The following is a 23308-nucleotide window of genomic DNA, read 5'->3' as shown; positions in this document are numbered from 1 at the left end:
GATCTCCATGTATGGTTGGGTTGGACAATTTCAGCTAATATTCCATCATTTCCAAGGGTTAGTTCAGAAGCAAGAGCAAGGCTGACCATACATTATACAATCTGGTTGTACAATCTCCTTTAGCTCTAACATCACCTATGTAGTACCTGGACCTGCCTGATTGGATAGGTTTAGGTTTGTTCTCATAATACATCGTTTTGGTAAAGCTAAAGGAGATTGTACAAAGATTGCATTGTGTATGGCCAGCTTAACACAGCGGTTTACATTCTGTGCACTCTCCTATATTACAAGTGTGGATGTTCATTGAAGTGCAGGAAGTAAATCACTGCAAAAGCCAGCCGGTGGCTACAGATAGCTTAGATGAGCCCAGCTATAAGTCATGGATAGCCATGGTGAGAAAAATGAACAATGCATTAAAAGCCATTCCTAAATCTAGTCTAGAAACCAATCAACACTTTCAGACCGCCAATATGCTCTGTAGAAAACATTGGACCAGTGTTCTTTACTAAAATTTGAAATACAGGTCGCTTTTTTGTTTTTTTTTCAAAATTTTTATAAATTATTATATATATATATATATATATGTATATGAAACGAATACATATAATTACATTTAATTTGAATTATTATTAACAATAATAATCATAATAATGACAATAGTCATAATTGTACTATTATTATTGAATTATTATATTATTATTAACTGTAAACACATATTTATTTGCTATTACTATTAATATTAATGATAATAATAATACCACATATAAATATATATATATATATATATATATATATATATATATATATATATATATATATATATATATATATATATACTATACTAGTGCATACATATATACATTGCATTTTAATGAATAATAGTAATCATAATAATGATAACAGTCATAATTGTACTATTATTATTAAATTATTATCAACTATATAAATACATATTTATTTGCTATTATTATTATTATTATTACTATTATTAATAATATATATATATATATATATATATATATATATATATATATATATATATATATATATATATATATATATATATATATATATATATATATATATATATATATATATATATAATGCCTATATACATTGCATTTGAATTAATAACAATAATAATCATAATGATGATAATAGTCATAATTGTACTATTATCATTACATTATTATCAACTATATAAATACATATATATTTGCTATTACTATCAATAATATTAAATAATAATCATACATATGCAGATTGCATTTGAATTAATTATAACAATAATAATCATAATTAAGATAATAGTCATAATTGTATTTAATTGTATTATTAAATTATTATCAACTATATAAATACATATTTCAATTGATATTATTGATATTAATATATATATATATATATATATATATATATATAGATGTAGCACCCTCCTAGGTAGGTGCTAGGTAAAACCATCTTATGCTTCTTCTGCTTATCAGGGGAGCCTGATCTACTAGTTTGCCTGTTGCATGTTCCCATGTGCGATTCACTGGGTCTGAGGGAGTGTTCCCACTGTATCCAATAGGGGAGTATGTTGGACAGTGGAGGAAACCTGGTTAGTGACACATTGACTTTTTTGAGAGTCCCAGTGGGAGGGCACTCTTGCAGTGCATCCTGGGATTGCTTATAAAAGCTGGGGGGGACATGTGACAGGGGGTCTTTTTGGCGGGAAGCAGAGTCCCAGGATATATATATATATATATATAATGCATCCATTTTAATTGATATTATTATTAGGCGGCACAGTGGTGTAGTGGTTAGCACTTTCACCTAGCAGCAGGTTCAAATCCCAACCATGACACTACCTGCCTGGAGTTTACAAGTTCTCCCTGTGCCTGCGTGGGTTTACTCCGGTTACTATTTATAAAAAAAAAAAAGAAGCAATATGTATACAGCTGCCCACATGCTAAAGCGCAGCATTTAGCGAGCAGTGCGTATGAACAAGCCCTTAGACAAATAACATGCCGAGCGTAAAAAAGACATTTTTCTGTGGCTGGGGAGCCGCAGGTGGGTCATACAGTCAGCCATAGAAGTGAATGTACATGTATGTGCCTGTATATTCAGATGATTACCTGCATCAACCTTTACCTGCAAATGTGCGTAGGACATGTTTTACTAAGTTGCAGTCAGAAAATTGCGGGATACACACAATGCGTCATACTTGCATACGCGAGTAAAACGCTGATGCATTTATAAGTGTACAGGGATGTACAGCCATTCATTTCTATGTATGGCCATACGCCCCACCTGCGCCCCCCCCCCCCCCCCACCTGCAGGAAAACTATGTTTTTTTTAATTTATGTCTAAGTAAGGCTGTATGCATGCAGCCTATACTAATGCGTATCGGGAACGCAAGCATAATCGCACGCAGAGAAACGCACTGCCACTTAGACGACGTGCAGCAAAGACATTAATTGTTAACGACACCCCCACGCATCTGTAAATGCGTTGCACCAAACTGCAGGGTGCTGCTGCATCTTGCAGTTCAGTGCGGCGTTTTTTTTAGAAAAAACCTGGGACTTCTTTTTTCGAATGAATGGGCTGCCCTACACATGACGCAGGAAAAACGCACAGAAACGCGCCCGCACTTGGTCGCACCTGTAGGCGTGAACAAAGCCTGCGTCCATGTCTAGTAGCTATTTGATGGTAGATAGGGAGGTGATAGGACTGGTCTCCTTCCTATGTTTACAAGGTACAGATAAGCTTAGGAATTCTGCGATCACATATAATATAATGGAATGTCAGAAGGATCCTGAAAGTTGTCACTTCTGTCCCCGATCTCCCTGTATACACAACCACCTGTTCTGTATGGAGCAATGAGTGCATTAAAAAGATCTCCACGTCCTTGCTTGGCTTGCATGCGATCCATTGTAATGGCCCTTTGTAGCTAATCATTAAATGTAGGAGGTGACAGCTGTCATTGTCTGCCCTGACATTCTGCAATTCTCTGGGGGGGGGGGGACTACACCTCCAATGGTGACCTTCCTTAAGGCTCTCCCTGCAGAGGAGGAAGCAGACGTTTCCTTCAGCTCTGAGATCTGCACAAATCTTATATTCTGGTTGGAGTCATGGTGAAGCGACAGGAAAACCTGGTTTACTTCTAAACATCATAACCCATCTCCTGGGAAAAGAAAAGTGTTCCCTTCCGTTGGCACTGCAAGGGTTAAATGCTCATTTATGTCCATGGGACCAGGAAAAAAGCATGTTTAGGTATCTGCTCCTGCGCACTCTCCCCTACTGCCCACTTCTGTGGTGGTGGACTGTCCCTCGGCATCCTAATGTCCAGTGAAGGGTTAGGACAGGGTTTCTCAACCAGGGTAGCGTGCATAGGTGTGCGCAGCCTATTGCATTAGGGTGTGCACCCCAAATGTATTAAAACGTGGATAGTGTCCGTAGGGCAGTGGACTTGTCAGTAGGGCATCGGTTGGCATTGGTAGGGCAGAGGACTTGTCGGTAGGGCCCCAGACTTGTCAGTAGGGCATCGGTTGGCATCGGTAGGGCAGTGGACTTGTCAGTAGGGCCCCAGACTTGTCAGTAGAGCATCGGACTTGTCAGTAGGGCAGAAGTTGGTGTCAGTAGGGCAGAGGTTGGCATCAGTAGAGCAGTGGACTTGTCAGTAGGGCCCCAGACTTGTCAGTAGGGCATCGGACTTGTCAGTAGGGCATCGGTTGGCATTGGTAGGGCAGAGGACTTGTCAGTAGGGCCCCAGACTTGTCAGTAGGGCATCGGTTGGCATCGGTAGGGCAGTGGACTTGTCAGTAGGGCCCCAGACTTGTCAGTAGGGCATCGGACTTGTCAGTAGGGCAGAAGTTGGTGTCAGTAGGGCAGAGGTTGGCATCAGTAGAGCAGTGGACTTGTCAGTAGGGCCCCAGACTTGTCAGTAGGGCATCGGACTTGTCAGTAGGGCAGAAGTTGGTGTCAGTAGGGCAGCGGTTGGCATCAGTAGAGCAGTGGACTTGTCAGTAGGGCATCGGAATTGTCAGTAGGGCAGAAGTTGGTGTCAGTAGGGCAGAAGTTGGTGTCAGTAGGGCAGTGGACAGTGTAAGTAGTTTTTGATTTTTTACTATTTTTTTTAGGAGTCCTGTTGGGGGGCTTTGGTAAAATTTCAGCAGGGGGAATCTGTGCTGTCGCTGCACAGGGTGATTAGGGTGTGCCCAGGCACACCCGGCACACCCCCTGCGCACGCCTATGGTTGCTTGGAACCCTAGGGTTCCTCCTGAGGTTGATAGGGGTTCCTTGAGCAATGGGCAATTTCTGGCTCTCAGATAAGTTCCCAATGACACCATTGTTCCTTTTATCTATCTGTAAGGGGTAATTCTTCCCAATGATGACAAGAGTAAGGAGCATTCTTCACACTGACTGTCACACTAATGTGTCATGAGTTGTAGAGTTTTCATTTTTAGTAGGGGTTCCCCGAGACCAGAAATTTATTTCAAGGGTTTGTGTTGAAAAGGTTGAGAAAGGCTGGGCTATGGGCTCTGCATTGGACTTGGTGATGTCAGAGGACCTGCGACTGCCGGAGCAGAGGGGAGAAGATGCTGGGGGAACCGGTTTTGCAGGCTGGTGGGAACTTACAGGAGCGTAGGATAAGTTAGAGTGATTTTTGCAGATCCCCTAGACCTAAATGAGCATTTAACCCCCAGGGCAGCCCCATTCCAAGGGGGCATTTTTTTACTTCTCTTAGAGTTTAGTTTTACCCTCTTGAGGCTACCATATCACCCTTCTGGGGCTACCAACGACTCTTTTGGAACTGACATGTGATCCTTTTAGGGCTACCATATTACCCTTTTGGAGCTACCAATGACCCTTACAGGGCTGCCAATGACCCTTTCAGAGGGCTAATAAATCACACTTTTGGGGCTACTATGTGACCCTACCACAGGCTACCATATCACACTTCAAGGGCTACAAATGACCCTTTTGGGGTTGCCAATGATCCTTTTTGAGAATACCATATAAACCTTTCGGGGCTACAATATGACCCTTTAGGTGCTGCCAATCACCTGTTCAGGGCTACCATATTACGCTTTCAAGGCTACCATATCACCCTTTTGGGGTTACAATAGGAGTCTTTGGGTGCTGCCAGGTGACCATTTTGGGGCTGCTATGACCCTTTTGGGGCTGCTAATGAGCCCTCAGAGGATACACTTGACCTTTCTGAGGCTACCATATCACCCTCTTAGGGCTACCATATGTCCTTTTTGGTGATGCCAATGACCCTTTTGGAGCTACCAATGACCCCTTACGGACTTCTATTTGACTTTTTCAGGGCTACTAATGAACCTTTTTTGGCTTCCCTATCACTCTTTTGGGGGTGCCATTTGACCCTTTTAGGGCTACCATATGACCCCTTTTGGGGATAACACGTGACACTTTCAAGGTTAGCACATCACCCTTTTGGTGCTACCAATGACCCTTTTGGGACTGCCATTTGACCCATTCATGGCTACTAAAGACCCTTTGGGTGCTGCCATACAGTGCCGGGACAAGGTCATCCAGCGCCCAGGGCAAAGATGCCAAACTGCGCCCCCCCCCCCTTGCCTTAGGGTTAGGGTCAAGGTGCCCCCATCCCTGCAATAAACCATTGCTCCCAGGGCAGCCACCCCTCCTGCCCACCCCTTGTCCTGACACTTTTGGGGCTGCCAAGTAACCCCTTTTGAACTACCAAGTGACCCTTTGTCATGTTATATGACCCTTTTTGGACTACCAAGTGACCCCTTTGGGGCTATCATGTGACACTTTCGAGGTTACTACATGACTGTTTTGGGGGGGGGGGGGTGGCATATGACCCTTTGATGCTACTAATGTCCCTTTCAGTGGTGACAAATGACCCATTTGGGGCTGTCAATGACCCCAGGCTGTAGAGTCTATCAGAATTTCCTATATCAATGCCAGCCAGCCCCATGCCCAGTCACCAGCTGTCACAGCCAGCAGCCCATTCATTGGTTCTGATCGATCCCCCCTTCAACTCCATCCTCCTCCTCAGCCAGCAGCGATCGCACAGCATGCACAGACCCCCCCATAGACAGATCGGAAATGGTCGTTTACTTACATCATCCCATTTGATACACTTTGATCCTTTCTTCAAGGTGTCGGAGACGCAGACACGTTTGAGCTGCAGAGCATGAACCCCAGGCTGAGCCCCAGCCATGTCCACACATTGAGCCTTCCAATGGGCGAGGAGGGGGGGACAGATCCCGGCGGGGAGAGGGGAGAGGGGGGGTCAGGCGGAGATCGGGGTGTCCGGAGCCTGATAAGGAGCGCGCACAGCTGATCGCACAGAATGACAGCAGCCAGCCGGAGCCGTGCACATCCCCAGCACTGAGATCCCAGCTCTGCCTACTCCTCCATCCTCCTCCTACTCCTCCTCCATCCTCCTCCTACTCCTCATACAACCATTCACCCCCCCAACCCCTCCAATACATACATATGTATACGCCTTGTGTCCTTCTCTGCAATCACTGACAACTTCACCAATACTGACTATGATTGGCTCAACTGCGCCACCCGCAGGACACACAGGGGTACTACACAGCTAGGCTGGATTAAAGGAGGATTCCAACTTTAGCAGAAAAATACATACAATTATATACACATACACACACACATATATATATATATATATATATAAATATATATATACATATATATATATATATATATATATATATATATATATATACATACATATATATATACATATATATATATATATATATATATATATATATATATATATATATATATATATATATACATATATATATATATATATATATATATACATACATATATATATATATACATAGATATATATATATATATATATATATATATATATATATATATATATATATATATATATATATATATAAATCTAAATCAGAGAGAGGGATTGCTGCACTTAAAAATGTATTTCAAGGAAATTAAATCAAACAAAAAGTAGCAGTAGTTTTCCATGACAGTTTTAGGCTGCACAGATAAAACCCTTCCTCAGAGTAGAACACATCTAACAAATATATATATATATATATATATATATATATATATATATATATATAGTAAACCCCCCTCAAATGCGGGGGTTACGTTTCGGTCCCACCCGCGAAAAGTGAAAATCTGCGTAAATAGAAATAGCCTATTTAAATACACTCTAGGCATGTTTTTATAACTGTCACTGTACTTTTAGGGTCCATTCACACTAGCGCAACTTGTCTGACACCTGACAAGTCGCGCTCGGTCGCCTGCCATTGATTAGCACAGGACCCGTTCTAATAGGAGCGACACAAGTCGCCTCCGACTTAGAAAAAGGGTCCTGTACTACTTTGGGGCGACCTGGAGGCGACTTGCATTGACTTCAATTATACGAAGTCCGTGCAAGTGCACCGCGACTTCACAGGTTGCCCCCAGCAAGTCGTGTCGCCCCTCTCTCAATGGGCTCTTAAGGTCTTTAAACACACTTTTAAAACAATAGAAAATCATTTAAAGACATAAAAGATACTGAGAGACAGAGCAAGAGCTATGGAAAACAAAAACTATTTAATTATCAATGATTTAATTAGTAAAATAACATTACAGAAAAAAAAAAACGCAATATACCAGGACTGCAAAAACTGAACCGCAATATAACAGGGGTTTACTACATATATATAGAGAGGGAGAGAGAGAGAGAGAGAGAACAATAAAACAGGGTTTGGAACTTTGAATGAGAGGCAGGACAAAGCTGGCAGGGATATACATTAACATTTATTGGTGTACAAATTGGCAGGGCCGGACTGGGAATAAAATTCAGCCCTGGAAATAATTTCATACCAGCCCCATGGCATTATTATACTGACCCAAGAGCATAGCCCCATTATTTTCTTGATCATAAAAGGGAAAACCATGCATTTTAAAGCACACTTGAAGAGTGTTTTATATATAGATAAGACAGATATGAAAGCGCATAGGGCTTTATATATATTCAGGGCTTTTTTTCAGCGGGAACGCGGGGGAAAGCAGTTCCGGCACCTCCAGAACTGAATGTATGCAATGGCAAGGGATGCTGGGTGTGCTGGAGGGTTTGTTGATGCTGGCTAATAGGCAATCTATTGTTGCTGGAGGGGATCTATTTTTGCGGAGGATGGGGGTCTATAGTTGCTGGGGAGGTCTTCTGTTGCACATGGGGGATGTATTGTCACTGGGGTGGGTCTTATGTTGCTGGTGGGTCAGTTGTTGCTGGGAGGGATTTATTGTTGAGGGAGAGGTCTTTGCTGCTGGAGGGTCTATTGGTGCTGGCTACTGGGTAATCTAGTATTGCTGGAGGGGATCTATTTGCGCAGAGGATCTATTGTTGCTGGGGAAGTCTGTTGTTGGTGGGGTATCTATTGTTGCTGGGGTGGGTCTTTTGTTGCAGGGCATCAATCATTGCTGGGAGGGATCTACTGTTGAGGGAGGGGTCTAATGTTGCTGGCTGCTGGAGGGTCTATTGATGCTGGCTGTTGGAAGTCCATTGTTGCAGGGGTGGATCTATTGTCACTGGGGTGTCCATTGTTTCTAGATCTATTATACTGACTTTCTTGTTATTGTTAATTCTCTAAAAGGGGTGGTACTGGGAGGTGGGTAAGAGGTGAAACCAAGGAACGGTGTTCGGAGGTGGGTAGGGGACAGAGTCAAGGGGTCACTCAGAAGGGAGGAGTTCCTGCACCTATTCTCTGAGAAAAAAAGCCCTGTATATATATATATATATATATATATATATATATATATATATATATATATGAGCAAATTTGGGTTAAAAGAGGTAAAAGTGCGGACATGGTACAGGAGGTGGTCATAGGCTGTGTGGACATGGTACAGGAGATACAGGGGCTCTGGACATGGTACAGGAGATGCAGGGGCTCTGGACATGGTACAGGAGATGCAGGGGCTGCGGACATGGTGCAGGTGATGCAGGGGCTGTGGGCATGGTGCAGGTGATGCAGGGGCTGTGGGCATGGTGCAGGAAATTCAGGGGCTGCGGGCATGGTGCAGAAGATTCAGGGGCTGCAGGCATGGTGCGGGAGATGCAGGGGCTGCCGGCATGGTGCAGGGGCTGCGGGCATGGTGCAGGGGCGCAGACATGGTACAGGAGATGCAGAGGCTGCGGGCATGGTGCAGGAGATGCAGGGGCTGTGGGCATGGTGCAGCAGCTACAGGCATGGTGCAGGAGATGCAGGGGCTGTGGGCATGGTACAGCAGCTGTGGGCATGGTGCAGGAGATGCAGGGGCTGCAGGCATGGTACAGGAGATGCAGGGCTGTGGGCATAGTGCAGGAGATGCAGTGCTGCGGGCATGGTACAGGAAAATCTCCTGTACCATGCCCGCAGCACTGCATCTCCTGAGGAGTCTCACTTACCTTTTGATGAGGCGCCTTGCATTTAAAAATGGTGCCGCCTGGCGCCAAAACGTTACTGCGCATTTGCCGTCTGCCCGGGAATAGCCGAACGTGTACGGGCTTTCCCAAGCGGTGGCAGTGCATGCGCAGTATGCATGTCCGGCCGTCTGCGGACATTTATTTTTTGCAGGACCTTAGCAGTCCCAGGGCAGAGGGAGCTTGCCGGCCTATCGGGAAATTTCCCGGTATCCCAGTCCGGCCCTGCAAATTGGTAAAGACATAATGTGTTACAGAATAAAATAACTCAGTAGACATGAGAGCTGGTAAGTGGTGTCCAAGTCCAGTCTTTTATTTTTCTGCATATTAGGGATGGAGACGCATGGCAACCCCCCCCCCCACGTTTCATTTAAAGTCCCAAAATTGCCCCTATTTTGTACATATACTGTATGTGTGTATATATATATATATATCTATATCTAGATATATTTATCTGTCTCTCTCTGTCTCTCTCTCTCTCTCTATATATATATATATATATATATATATATATATATATATATATGAAAAGAAGAAAGGTATTGGGCGGGAATACAACATATCCACCGGGTAGGGACTAAAAACCAGGTGAAATTCCCAAGACAAAAAAATGGACTTTTTGTCCCCATCTTCCCTCCCCCGTGTTCTTTTCCCTATTTCTTATTTTTTATTTCCCCTTTCTCCCTTGGGGCTTTTTTCGGTCTTCCTTTCCCCTTTCTTCCTTCATTTTATTTTCTTGCTTTGCTTACCACATCTGTTTACCTTTTGGTTATCATTGTACTTTATCCAAATTAGAGGCCATCTTATTGCTTTCTTATAAGCTTAATGTTTGGCAATTACATGAATGAGATATGTTCCTTATAGCCAGCTCCTCTATGGAGCCCTATGTATATGAATTATGCTTATTGCTGTTTATATTATATTATACATGTTATACCTTTAAGGGGCCTCTGAATGATTGTATCCTCAACTGTCATATATTAATACTTAGTTTTTTCTAGGACCTGAGAAGTGCCAGTACACTCGGTCTGAGCCGGCATATATTCGGATCCCCCCCCCCCCCTTCTTACAGGTGGATTCGGGCACAAAGCAGAGAAAGGACGTCCTTTGCAGACATCCAGTCCTCTCCCAGCAATGGGATTCAGCTGCGCCATACCGGAGGCTGTATTACCACTCTCAGCCACACCGGAAATGGCGCACTTGCACAGCGCCCGCGCCGGAAGTGACGTCAGGACGCTTCTAGCGTCACACTTCCGGCGGGACCTCTTCCTGCTTATAAGCCCACGAGGCAAAGACACCGATGGCAGCGGTAATTGGCACCGCAGGCACCGGCTTCTGGACCTCTATGCTATACCGATCCTTCAGTAAGGTAAGCCCTTGACACAAAAGGAATTCCTTTCTTTCTGGGCTCATATAATTGACCCCCAAACAAACTGTGCTTTTGTCTGGTTGGTTCAAATTCCCATTTTTTTCATTTTTTTCTTTTTCATTTTTTTGTGTCTTTCTCTCCCTCCTTTTTTCATTCAAATACTGCAGAGCTACATTGGGCTTGTCACCATAAATTCCCGCCTGTATCATCGGTTGGATACTGTGTACCCATGTGCAATCATGTATGGGTTACACGTTGGCATTAATCAATGGATGTAATTATACATTGAGGAATACGGGAAGAGGTCCGGTCCACCTTACCTCGCAAGAGGTATTTTCTGGTCCTTCATTAAGGATCAGTAGGAGGGGGTTCCCTGTATCCTGGCTTATACTGAATGACCCTGGCAGTCTCTGATCCTATCCATGCTAACCCCAAGTGTGAACCAGGTGAGCAAGTTGACAACTTTATGTACACTTGTTTTGATTAAGTTCAAACTGGAATCTAAGTATACACAATATGTATTATTTTTGTCCATCTAATTGGCACAATGTAAAGGTTGCTTATGACTGTTTTTCTCTCCCCTTCCCCCTTTTTTTCTTTGTACATGTCTAAAATAGAGGCTTTTTAGCCCCTAGTACATGGTTCCTGAAGAAGCCGAGTATATTGTCCCGGCGAAACGCGTCGAACCATCTATAGGAATACCCTTCAATGTTTTAACATGGATGAGTTCTCAACACACTACTCTGTTAATTCCATGTTTGTTATATGCTGTTAGTTACCACATGTGACTTCTGTTATTTTTTCTTTGTATGTTTTAACAATTCTTAATAAAATTATATAACTTTTTATCTTTGTGTTGCTCATCAATTGCTATACCAGCCCTTTAAAGTCCATTTTTTTGTCTTGGGAATTTCACCTGGTTTTTGGTCCCTACCCGGTGGATATGTTGTATTCCCGCCCAATACCTTTCTTCTTTTCATTCAATACCAGGATGTGGGCTTGGTATAGTAGGTCTTTGATTTGACTGTATTTTATTTTTATTTCCATATATATATATATATATATATACATATATATATATATATATATATATACACACAGTATATATGTAGCACCTTCCTAGGTAGGTGCTAGGAAGTGAGTATAGTGTTTGGCTCTGTCTGCCTATCAGAGGAGCAGCAGGTAAATTCTATATTGCACTCTGCTTAACAGGGAGCAGGATCAGTGAGTTAGGTCTGCTCAGTGTCTGTGTGTCCAGTGTGGGATTCATATGGTCTGAGGGAGTGTCCCCACTGTGCCCAATGAGGAGGCACATTGGACAGTGGAGGAAACCTGGCCAATGAGGACACAGGCTTTTGATACAGCCCCAGGGATTGGCACAGACTGCTGTCTTGGTGCATTGTGGGGTGGGGTATAAAAAGCCAGGGGCACGTGTGCACGAGGTCTTTGGCGGGAAGCAGAGCCCCAGAAGGAGGGCGGCAGCTGCCTCCTCTTCAGAAGTGGTTGGTGTGTGGCCACGGGCGGTCGGCCTGGTGAGCCTGAGGAGTGGAGCTGAGCCCAGAGGTCCAGGAGAGCTGACTGGAGGTGTTGAGGTACTGCGAGGATCTGGAAAGCAGTATTGTGAGTACAGAGGATCTTGCCTAAGGGTCTGCCCAGGAAGGGGACCACTCCAGAATAGTGTAGACAGTGGACGGGTGTCAGCTGGAGGAAAGGGGTGCTAGGTGAAGAGAAATACCAGAAGGAACAGTTACCTCAGATTCATCCAGTGGCAGGATGAAGTAGTCGCCTTGCCGCATTCTCAAGTTAGAAGTCCTCAGAATTGTGAATAGTTCAAGTGTTGGAGTATCCCACTCATCCCTTCTCCCATCCCAACATAAAATAAAAACAACAAAAACATCAACCCCTAGACTGAGCCGAATGTAAAGTGGTAAGATTTCTGCAGGCAGTTGGAGTAACCCAGAGGAATCCAAAAGTGTTAAAAACCAGCAACCCCCAAGGGGGCAGTGCTACATATACATAAAATAAATACAACAATGATATATATATATATATATATATATATATATATATATATATATATATATATATATATTAGTTGTATTTATTTCTGCAAAATAGCTGTGGTTATTTATTTATTTTTTTCTTAATAAAATTTTTATTGAAGATTAAGAGTAATTACAATGTAAAGGAATCATTAACAGAGCATTGCATATTATGAAATATTCAAGAAAATAATAATAATTTGTATAGCACAGAGTACAACATTAAAAAAAAAAAAAAGGTAAGACAATATTATAAAATAAGACGGGAATAGAGGGGGATCAAATGAGATTCTTGGTGATATTGATTAGAAAAATAATAGGTCAAAAATATAGCTTTAAGGACCGCTACTTTAAAGGGATATGAGGATTAATGATGTGAGAGTAGTCAAGTAGTAATTAACCAATAGAAAAGATAGACGAGTGTTAACCATCGAAGAATTAGTCTCTCAGCCTGTGTCTAATTTTGTATAATGCTCGGAGTAGTGGAATACCAGCCAAGGTGACCACATTTTATGGAATTTATTAGTAGAGTCCCTGGCAATGGCCGCTGTTTCTTCCATGTTTTATGTTTCTTCTATCATGCGAAACTATGACACAACTCTTGAAGCCAGGAAAACATAAGTGAGGTGGATTTAGCCACTGGGTCACCTGATAAGCTAATGGGCTCAAAGGGAGACATACTGTAGATACAAGTAACTTGGGTTTGTCTGGGGATGTACATACATAATTTTGCAACTGGCGGTAGGTCCAAAATGAAAAAAGTTGTTGGGAGCCTAATTCTGGTGACAAAAGATCAAAATCTTTCAGTTTATTGTTTGAGACACAGTGTGTCATTAAAAGGGGTGAGTGGCTATCTTTTGGTGAGGTATAATGAGAGCTTAGGTCAGGGTTCTGGACAATCGGAGTCAGTGGGCTGGGGGGATGACGATAGGTCTAGTTCTGCAATCACCTTATGAAATACTCCCAAAGTGGTCCCCAACAGAGGATGTTGTCGTATCTGGTGAGGGATCTTTCCCCCATGGGATCCACGGTAAGAATCTTAAGGGAGATGTAACCTAGGCCCCCTCCAAGAGAACCCAGTCTATATTTTCACTGTGGCAATTGCAGTCTAGGATTCTCGTTAAATGTGCAGCATGGTGGTAGAGTTTGAAATTTGGTAGGCCTATACCACCTCATTCCTTAGATTTGATGAGGATGTTAAAGCTAATGCGTGGCTTTTGCCACATCCATATGAAACTTTGATTGATTGAGTGAAGTTGTTTAAAAAGTTTGTGGGGGAGTGAAATTGGTAAAGTATGAAAATAGAAAAATAGGTAAAATTACCATTTTAAGTGTGGCCACCCCACCAAACCAGGAGAAGGGTTTAATCGTCATGTGTTTTAGGTCTTGATTTATGCTGTTTAGTAAAGGTTAAAATTTTTTTAGATGTCTGTGAGTTTAGCTGTAAGTCTAACCCCTAGATATTTGAGCGCTGGGGTTACCCATTTAAAGGAACATGAGGAGCGTGCCATGGCTAGTAAGTTGAGGGGTAGGGTAAGGTTAAGGGCTTCTGATTTAGTGTAGTTAGTTTTCATGTTTGAGATGTAACCAAAGTGTTGGAAGGCTTTGATCAGGTTCCAGATGGAGGTATGCAGTTGTGTAAGACAGAAGAGAAGGTCATCCGCGTAAGCAGCTATTTTGTGTGTTTTGGGCCCTATCGGATAGCCCCCAATATCACGGTTGGAATTGATCGAGCGGATAAAGGGTTCCAGGGATAAAAAGAATGAAATGGAGGAGAGAGGACAGCCTTGTCTCATGCCATTCTTTATGTATACCATATTAGAAAGAGTGCCACTTATTTTAAGTTGAGCCTGTGGATTTTGATATAAGGCCGATATCCAAGATAGCATGTGTCTCTCCGTGTCTATATGTTTACAAGTAACAAACAGGTAATCACAAGCCACTCAATCTAAGGCCTTCTCTGCATCAGTTGACAAGAGGAGACTTTCAATTTTTGTTTCATGGGCACTATGTATCAGGTTAAGGGCCTTCACCCACATTATCGCAAGCTTCCTGTCCAGGCATAAAGCCCACTTGTTCTGGGTCAGTGAGCTTGGGCATAAATTCTGTCAGTCTGGTGGCAAGGATTTTTGCCAGTATTTTCATGTCATTGTTTAGCAGCAAAATTGGCCTATAGGCGGCTGGTAGGATCTTTAGCTGGCTTGGGAATCGGGGCGATATGGGCCAGTGTGAGGGCTTCAGATGGTGGTTGGGGGGTCTTTAATTGGTTGAGGGCCAGTAGTAATGGGTACTTGAAAGGGGTGTCCAAACTATGGCCCTCCAGCGGTTCAGGAACTACAATTCCCATGAAGCATTGTAAATCTCTGACATTCCCACATATAACTTGGCATGATGGGAATTGTAGTTCCTGAACAGCTGGAGGGCCATAGTTTGGACATAGCTACAAAGTATCAGCAAATAGTTTATATTAGTGGGCCGAGAGGCCGTCAGGACCTGAGCTTTTGCCTAGTTTTAGGCTCTTTATTGCCAGCATAAGTTCATCATCTGTGATAGAATTTTCTAGAGATTCAATTTCTGTAGATGTTAAAGTGGGCGTACCACTATCATTTAGATAATTTCGTATTATTTGATCCCTATCTCCCACAAGATCCGCTGGAGTATGGGCTGGTGGTAAATTGAAAGTTTTTTATAGAAAGTGTGAAACGCCAATGCTATTTGTTATTATCTATATATCTTTATTCTGTAAAGATTTACTGTCGGAGTCTTGATGGATGGGATTGTCGTGGTGTGGTTTTACCTTTCCAATTTTATCTCTGTGTTAGTAATAGAACCCTTTTTTAAGGAAAATAATGTGTTTTGCTTTAAGATTGAGCAACTTTAAGATTGTGGTTTTTCCCGTGTCTCTAGTAATTCGTCAGTAATGAGCTTAGCGTGGGACTGTTTGTGTTGGGATTCAAGATTTGCGATTTTCTCTGCCAAAATTACAATTTTTTTGTTGGCCTCTTTTTTCTTTTGTGACCCAAGGCCGATGAGTTCACCGCATTTCACACATTTATGAGCCTCCCAGACTGTCATAGGTGACAGTTCCTCTGTAGCATTAAGCTGGAAGTATGACTTGAGAGCTGCAGCAATTTGTTGGTCGGTATTAGGATCTGTCAGCAAAGTGGGATTCAACCACCAGTTGCATGTTCTATAGGGTAAGTGTTAATTTCAGGGAAACAAGGACCTGAATGGATATGTTGACCGAGTAATTAAGATAAAATTATCAGGTATCCCTGTGTGTCGCTTATCACCTGTATCTTATCAAGGTGCTGTCATAGCATATGGTGAGTGTACATGTGGTAAAACGTCCCTTGAGAACAGGTAGCTGAGTAGGAGGAAGAAGTAAAACAAATGGGTTGAGAACAGTTATGAGGTGGACAGATTGGGCAACCTGTCAGGTTGTGAGAGGTGACAGGGTGAAGTAACAGGAGGGTAGAATAAAATGAATGTAAACATGTAGAGAAGGAAGACCTTCAGTGCATCTCATAGATTCTCATCAGAGAGGAGTGGTAACAAAGGGGTGAACTCAATAACAGCTTCAGGTATGATCTTTGGATCTCATGCTCCTGGATGTTTGGGGTGATCGCATTGAACCAGATCCCTGGTGCTTTGGAAAATCCCCTTTTTTAGGTAGGTGTTTGGTGGGCATGGATTGAGGAGTGATTGGGGGACTGTGAGATATTGAGGGAAAGCGAAATTCCTGATACCTCTCAGCAGGGCTTTTTTTTCAGTGGGAACGTGGGGGAACGCAGTTCCGGCACCTCCAATGGGTGCTGGAGGGTCTACTGATGCTGGCTGCTGGGAGATCTATTGTTCCTGGAGGGGATCTATTTTTGCATGGCAATCTATTGTTGCTGGTGGAGGATCTTTTGATACTGAGGGTTAATTGTTGCTAGAAGGGATCTACTGTTTAGGGAGGGGTCCACTGTTGCTGGCTACTAGAGAGTCTATTGATGTTGGCTGCTGGGAGATTTTTTGCTTCTACTGGGGGTCTATTGCTGCTGGGGGGGGGGTCTATTGCTGCTGGCTGTGGGGGATCTATTTTATTGCTTTTCTTGTTATCATAATCTAATCCTGTACATTCCAATACAAAATTATACTTGGCTCTATATTTTCTAAAAGGGGCTGTACTGGAAGCTGGGTAGGGGGTGGAACTAGGGGTCAGTGCTCGGAGGTTCGGAAGGGGTGGAACCAAGGGTCAGTGCTCGGAGGTTGGAAGGGGTGGAACCAAGGGTCAGTGCTTGGAGGTTGGAAGGGGTGGAACCAAGGGTCAGTGCTTGGAGGTGGGTAGAGGGCGGAGACACAAAGTAACTTAGAAGGGGGAGTTTCTGCACCTATTCTCTGAGAAAAAAAGCCCTGCCTCTCAGGAAGATCCATGTGTGGCAGTTGAAAGGCCTCACAGAACATCGGTAGGTCATCTGGTGTTTTGAGGATGAGTTGGTTTCCATTGTGAGTCACAAACAGAGCAAAGAGAGAAACTTCCATCTGTATGGAAGGCTCTTTTCTCTCATTGCTTAAAGCAGTGGGCGCAGAGCCCTGTGGTTGCCCAGCGTAATCAGGGAAAGGTCTGTAACAGAGCAATTTTGCAATCATTGAAGGAGATAAGTTCATTCTTGAGCTTGAGCTAGGATTACTTCCTTAAGCTTTTAATTTGGGAGACAGCAAATTATGTCTCAAGGTGGTGCGGGTTCACTTGGGTGAGATCTGAGGGCTCTGTGAGCACAATCAAAATTGATCACAGTGTCCACAGGTCTTTCTACTAAATTGTTGAATATAGAAGACAGGGCCGAGGTGAGATGTGTGCCTCTGAGCAGGGCCGCCATCAGGGGGGTACAGGCAGTACTGGTGTAAGGGGCCCGAGCCTCTAGAGGGGCCCGGGGACTGCTTCCCTTACACACTTTGAAAATATTAGCTTCCGAACTTCACCACCTCCGCCACCCGCACTCTCCCCCCCCTCGTACGCCACGGGGGGGGGGGGTGGATATGGGATTCTGTTTGTGCCGTGTGTTTAGTGGGGGTGGGGGTGTTCTAATCATCAGCAAGATCGCCACCGCACGCCCCCCACCACGGCCCCGCTCCTGCCGTAGTCTGACTGAGGAGGAGAGAAGGAGAAGAAATACCTACATACAGGCTTTCTTCTCTTCCCAGTGGCCGCGGGTAGATCCTGGCAAGTGGCAAGCTTCTATTACCTCTATGCCTGAGGCGGATCCTGGTTCTGAGAAAAAAAGCTTGGGCAATAGCTGATTGGCCAGCACTCAGCATGGGGGTGTGGTTATCTGCCTAATGGAGGTAGTGTCCCCAGCCCTCGCAGGTACATGGAGCAGAATGAAGATCAGCGTGGAGGGTAAGTCACTAAATTTTGTATGTGCAATGTGCTGGCGCTGCAGCCTGCTGCTGGTCCACCTGTTCTTTTGTTTGGACTCCTGATGGGACACAGGCTCCAGACATGATGGAGTTGCAATGCATTGTAAAAATGGCTGGAGATGATTCTGAGTGGGGAAAGGAATTACACTGTGGAGAGCCTCTTCACTTAGTAACTCTCACATCCCCACCCAGAATCATCCTCATCCATTTTCACAATGCAACTCCATCATCCCCCATCCCCGCCCAGGCCCGATTCCTCCATCCCTCTCCACAACAGTGGCCGCTGGTGCATTTGGGGGTGCAGGGGCACCACCCCCCCCATCCATGTGTCCAGCTTCCTAATCTACATGCGGGGCGCATGGACTTCAATTGGGCTTTTTTTTTTTTTAGCCATGTGATTAGAGCCAAAGGCTCTAATAGTCTTTAGAAAGGGGTGGGCCCGGGGCGCAGAGCACTGCGCCCTATCCCACCCATTTGTGTGACAATAGCGAATGAAAATTCGCTATTGTCACACGGATCCTCCTCCTGGCCAATCAGGAAGCAGGTTTTGAGACCCGTTTTCCAGATTGGCCGAAAAGGAGAAGTTATGCCATTGAGGAGATGCAGATGATGGGGAAGAAGCCGCTGTCGCCTGCTGCTGCAGATGGGTGAGTGAGCCAGGGGTCCTGTACTGTCATGCTGGGGGGTTCTGTACTGTCATGCAGTGGTCCGGGGTGTGTGGCCTGGTGTGGTCGGGGGGGGAGTGTATTGTGCAGTCTGTCACCTCCCCACCCCAGCCCATGGAGCACCGGCCGCCACTGCTCCACAATGTATTCCCATCCCCACCCAGAATCATCCATCCCTTTCCACAATGTATCCCCATCCCCGACCAGAATCCTGGAGAGGGATGGATAATTCTGGGTGGGGATGGGGATACATTGTGGACAGGGATTGGGGCGGACTGACATTTGGGCCCATGGGCGCTGCCTCGAGGGCCCGATGTCAGTGGGGTCCCCATGAGAGGCTCTTGGTACCTCGCAGGGATCACTAAATGGGGCCAGAAGTCCATGCCAAATGAAAGTCCTGTCAGGGCCACGGTCCACCACTTAGCAGCTGTGTCCTTTTTGCTAGGTCTCCCGCCAGCCACCACTGCCATGCTCACAGGGAGTGGGAGGTGCTGCGAGACTATCTGCAGAGAGTGTGGGAGCCTTTTAAAATCAACAAGCGCATAAGTAACCGTTTGTTAAGTTGGCCAGCTCCTGCCTTCCTGCCTGGGATGTACTCCCCCTTTGGTCTCAAGCTGGCAGCCGCTACCATGCTCACAGTGGACGGAGACTGGAGGTGCTGCAGATCTGGAAGGAAGTAAACACAGCCGTCTGTCATTCTCACTAAAGTAATCACAGAGGCTATGCGATCCTGCTATGTAGGATCGTATGTCTCTGTAATTACATCACAAGCCCCGCCCCTTCACAGTTAGAATCACGCCCCTAGGGACACACTTAACCCCTTAATCACCAGTAAAGTTAACCCCTTCCCTGCCAGTGTCATTTTTACAGTAACAGTGCATATTTTTAGCACTGATTACTGTAGTAATGTCCCTGGTACTCCCAAAAGTGTCAAAAATGTCAGTCAGGGGTCCAATCTGTCCACCGCAATGTCGCAGTCCTGCAAAAAAATCGCAGATCGCCGCCATTACTAGTTAAAAAAAAAACAATAAAAATTACATAATTCTTTCCCGTAGTTAGTAAACGCAATAACTTTTGCGCAAACCAATCAAAATACGCTTATTGCGATATTTTTTACCAAAAATAGGTAGCAAAAAACAAATTAACCTAAAATGTTAAAACATTTAGATTTTGACATTTTTTTTTTTTTGAGAATTTCATATATACAAATGTGAAAAATATTGTTATTTTTTCAAAATTGTCGCTCTTTTTTTGTTTATAGCGCAAAAAATAAAAATCGCACAGGTGATCAAATACCACCAAAAGAAAGCTCTGTTTATGGGAAAAAAAAGGACGTCAATTTAGTTTGGGTACAACGTTGCACGACCGCACAATTGTCGGTTAAATTCACGCAGTGCCGAATCGCAAAATAGGGTCTGGTCTTTGAGCAGCCAAATCTTCCGGGGCTAAAGTGGTTAAACCAAGTCCTCCAATAATCTATATGGTGTGTCTCCCTAACTCCTTCTCATGTAATAGTGCCCAGTGAGTTCCACCCCCTTTCACACTCAACTTAACACATTGACCTATTGTGTAAGAAGAGGTCACCATGCGCATTCCCCTTTAAAGTGGTTGTAAACCTCAGACATGAAATACACTGCTCAAAAAAAGAATTAAAGAAACACTTTTTAACCAGAGTATAGCATCAGGTCAGTTAAACTCCTGGGATATTGATCTGGTCAGTTAAGTAGCAGAGGGGGTTGTAAATCGGTTTCAGCTGCTTTGGTGTTAATGAAATAAAAAGCAGGTGCACTAGATGGGCAACAATAAGATGTCCTCCAAAACAGGAATAGCTTTACAGTTGGAGACCACTGACCTTTTTTCCCTACTCCTCTTTTCTGACTTTTTTTCACTAGTTTTGCATTTGGCTGGGGTCAGTGTCACTACTGGAAGCATGAGGAGATACCTGGACCCTATAGAGGTTGCACAGTCCAACTCCTCCAGGGTGGCACATCAATATGTGCCATTGCCAGAAGGTTTGCTGTGCCTCCCACTACAGTCTCAAGAGCATGGAGGAGATTCCAGGAGACAGGCAGTTACTCTAGGAGAGCTGGACAGGGCCGTAGAAACATCTGCTCCTTTGTGCAAGGAGGAAAAGGATGAGCGCTGTCAGAGCCCTCCAAAATTACCTCCAGCAGGCCACTGGTGTGAATGTCTCTGACTAAACAATCAGAAACAAAGTTCATGAGGGTGGCCTGAGGGCCTGACATCTTCTAGTAGGCCCTGTGCTCACTGCCCGGCACTGTGGAGCTCGATTGTCATTTGCCATTGAACACCAGAATCGGCAGGTCCGCCACTGGCACCCTGTGATTTTCACAGATGAGAGCAGGTTCACCCTGAGCACATGTGATAGACGTGAACGGGTCTGGAGAAGCCATGGAGAACGTTATGCTGCCTGTAACATCATTCAGAATGACCGGTTTGGTGGTGGGTCAGTGATGGTCTGGGGAGGGCATATCCATGGAGGGACGCACAGACCTCTACAGGCTAGACAATGGCACCCTGACTGCAATTAGGTATTGGGATAAAATCCTTTGACTCATTGTCAGACCCTATGCTGGTGCAGTGGTCCTGGGTTCCTCCTGGTGAACGACAATGCCCGACCTCATGTAGCAAGAGTATGCAGCCAGTTCCTAGAGGATGAAGGTATTGATACCATTGAATGGCTCCCACGCTCGTCTGACCTAAATCCAATAGAACACCTCTGGGACATTATGTTTCAAGGAAGGAAGAATGCCCCTTACATTGGTAGTCAGTGGGAAGAATGCAAACAATCACAGACAAAATAGTGACCGCACTCCGGTATAGTTGAAATCAAAGAATGGAGTATTTTATTCTTCATTACAGACATCAATACATGACTGGTAAGACATGGGACAGGTATTTGGTTCATGCGTTTCACGACAAATCCAGTTGCTTACTCATAACCATACCAAAGTGGGAAGAATGCCCCTTACATTGGTGGTCAGTGGGAAGAATGCTCCTTACACTGGTGGTCAGTTGTGAAAAATGCCCCTTACCTTGATGGTTAGTGGGAAGAATGCCCCTTACACTGGTGGTCAGTTGTGAAGAATGCCCCTTACCTTGATGGTTAGTGGAAAGACTGCCCCTTACACTGGTGGTCAGTTGGGAAGAATGCCCCTTACATTGATGGTCAGTGGGAAGAATGCCCCTTACACTGGTGGTCAGTTGGGAAGAATGCCCCTTACATTGATGGTTAGTGGGAAGAATGCCCCTTACATTGGTGGTCAGTGGGAAGAATGCCCCTTACATTGATGGTCAGTGTGAAGAATGTCCCTTACATTGGTGGTCAGTGGGAAGAATACTCCTTACATTGGTGGTCAAGGGGGAAAATGGCCCTCAAATATTTGGCCACAAGGGCAGATGTTGTTCATTGCTCAGGGAACCCCTTGGTGAGAAAGGTGGGTCTATCATGTCTTATTTTAAGGCATTTCATGTACATTGCAAAGACATTCCTTCCTGGCAAAAATGACCATTGTGTGAATTAAGAAAGTTACTTATCTCCAGACAGGGGAGGACTGGACCAGGGGGCAGGGGGGCAATTGCCCCCTGGGCCACTCTGATTCCCTGTAAAAATGCTGCACTGCTTCTGCCACAGACATGCCTAAAGGATTCCTGGTGAAGAGAAGTAAAAAGTCTCCAACGCTGACCTACTGAGTGCAGGAGGAAGACAAGGACAGAGCGCAGACCCCCCCCCCCCTTCCACCCCAGCATGGATGGTGTAAACTCTGTCTGAACAGAGGCCAGTTCCATGCCCAACAGGAGACTCTCCCCCGGCCAGCCCCAACTGAGATGTCTCAGCTCCCCTAAACCGCCCCCTGCTGGCCAGGTCGGAAACCCGGATTCGGCCGGTAGTTAGAGAGTACCTAGAGCAGACCTTCAGCTTGGAATGGGGGTCAGAAGGAAGCCAGGAAGAGGGAGAGTGCTAGGGGGGCCGAGTCGCTGCGCCATGGACCTCTAGGTCGTACTTGCCCCATGGGCTGAAAGTTGCCAGTCAGCCCCTGTCTCCAGCCAAGATTTTAGACTCCTGTTAAACATCTCTACATTTGGGGCACATGCATTTCCATTGAGACTGATAGAAACACATGAGAACGTCTGTTAATGTGCTTTGATGTATGTTCATGTGCATTGTGGTGCATTTTACATTGTGGGTCAACACATGTAAAAACATACATCATAATAGTTTTTAATGATTTTAATGGAAATGCATGTGCCTTAATTCGGAGAGAAGTGTAAATGGACCCCTTAAGCTAAATAGCAATTAGATTCCATGAGTCTTTGAACCAGATTGACCTCATTTGCAATCACGCACGTCAGGGGTGAAATTAACATT

At 44.5% G+C, this 23308-nt stretch overlaps 1 protein-coding gene across 1 annotated transcript in view; it reads right to left on the bottom strand.

The window, feature by feature from the left end:
• Positions 1 to 6397, bottom strand: part of PLCB1 (phospholipase C beta 1) — a 1154983-nt gene extending 1148586 nt beyond the window's left edge. The window contains exon 1 of the mRNA XM_082249959.1: positions 6098 to 6397. Coding sequence (XP_082106085.1) covers positions 6098 to 6196 — 99 coding nt within the window. The 5' untranslated portion in view covers positions 6197 to 6397. The remainder of the gene's footprint in view (positions 1 to 6097) is intronic.
• Between the last annotated feature and the right edge of the window lie 16911 nt (positions 6398 to 23308).

This window comes from Pelophylax lessonae (assembly GCF_965119305.1).
Source record: "Pelophylax lessonae genome assembly, chromosome: 3".
NCBI classification, from domain to species: domain Eukaryota; kingdom Metazoa; phylum Chordata; class Amphibia; order Anura; family Ranidae; genus Pelophylax; species Pelophylax lessonae.
The sequence above is the reverse complement of the archived record's forward strand: the minus strand, read 5'-3'. Positions and strand labels throughout refer to the sequence as shown.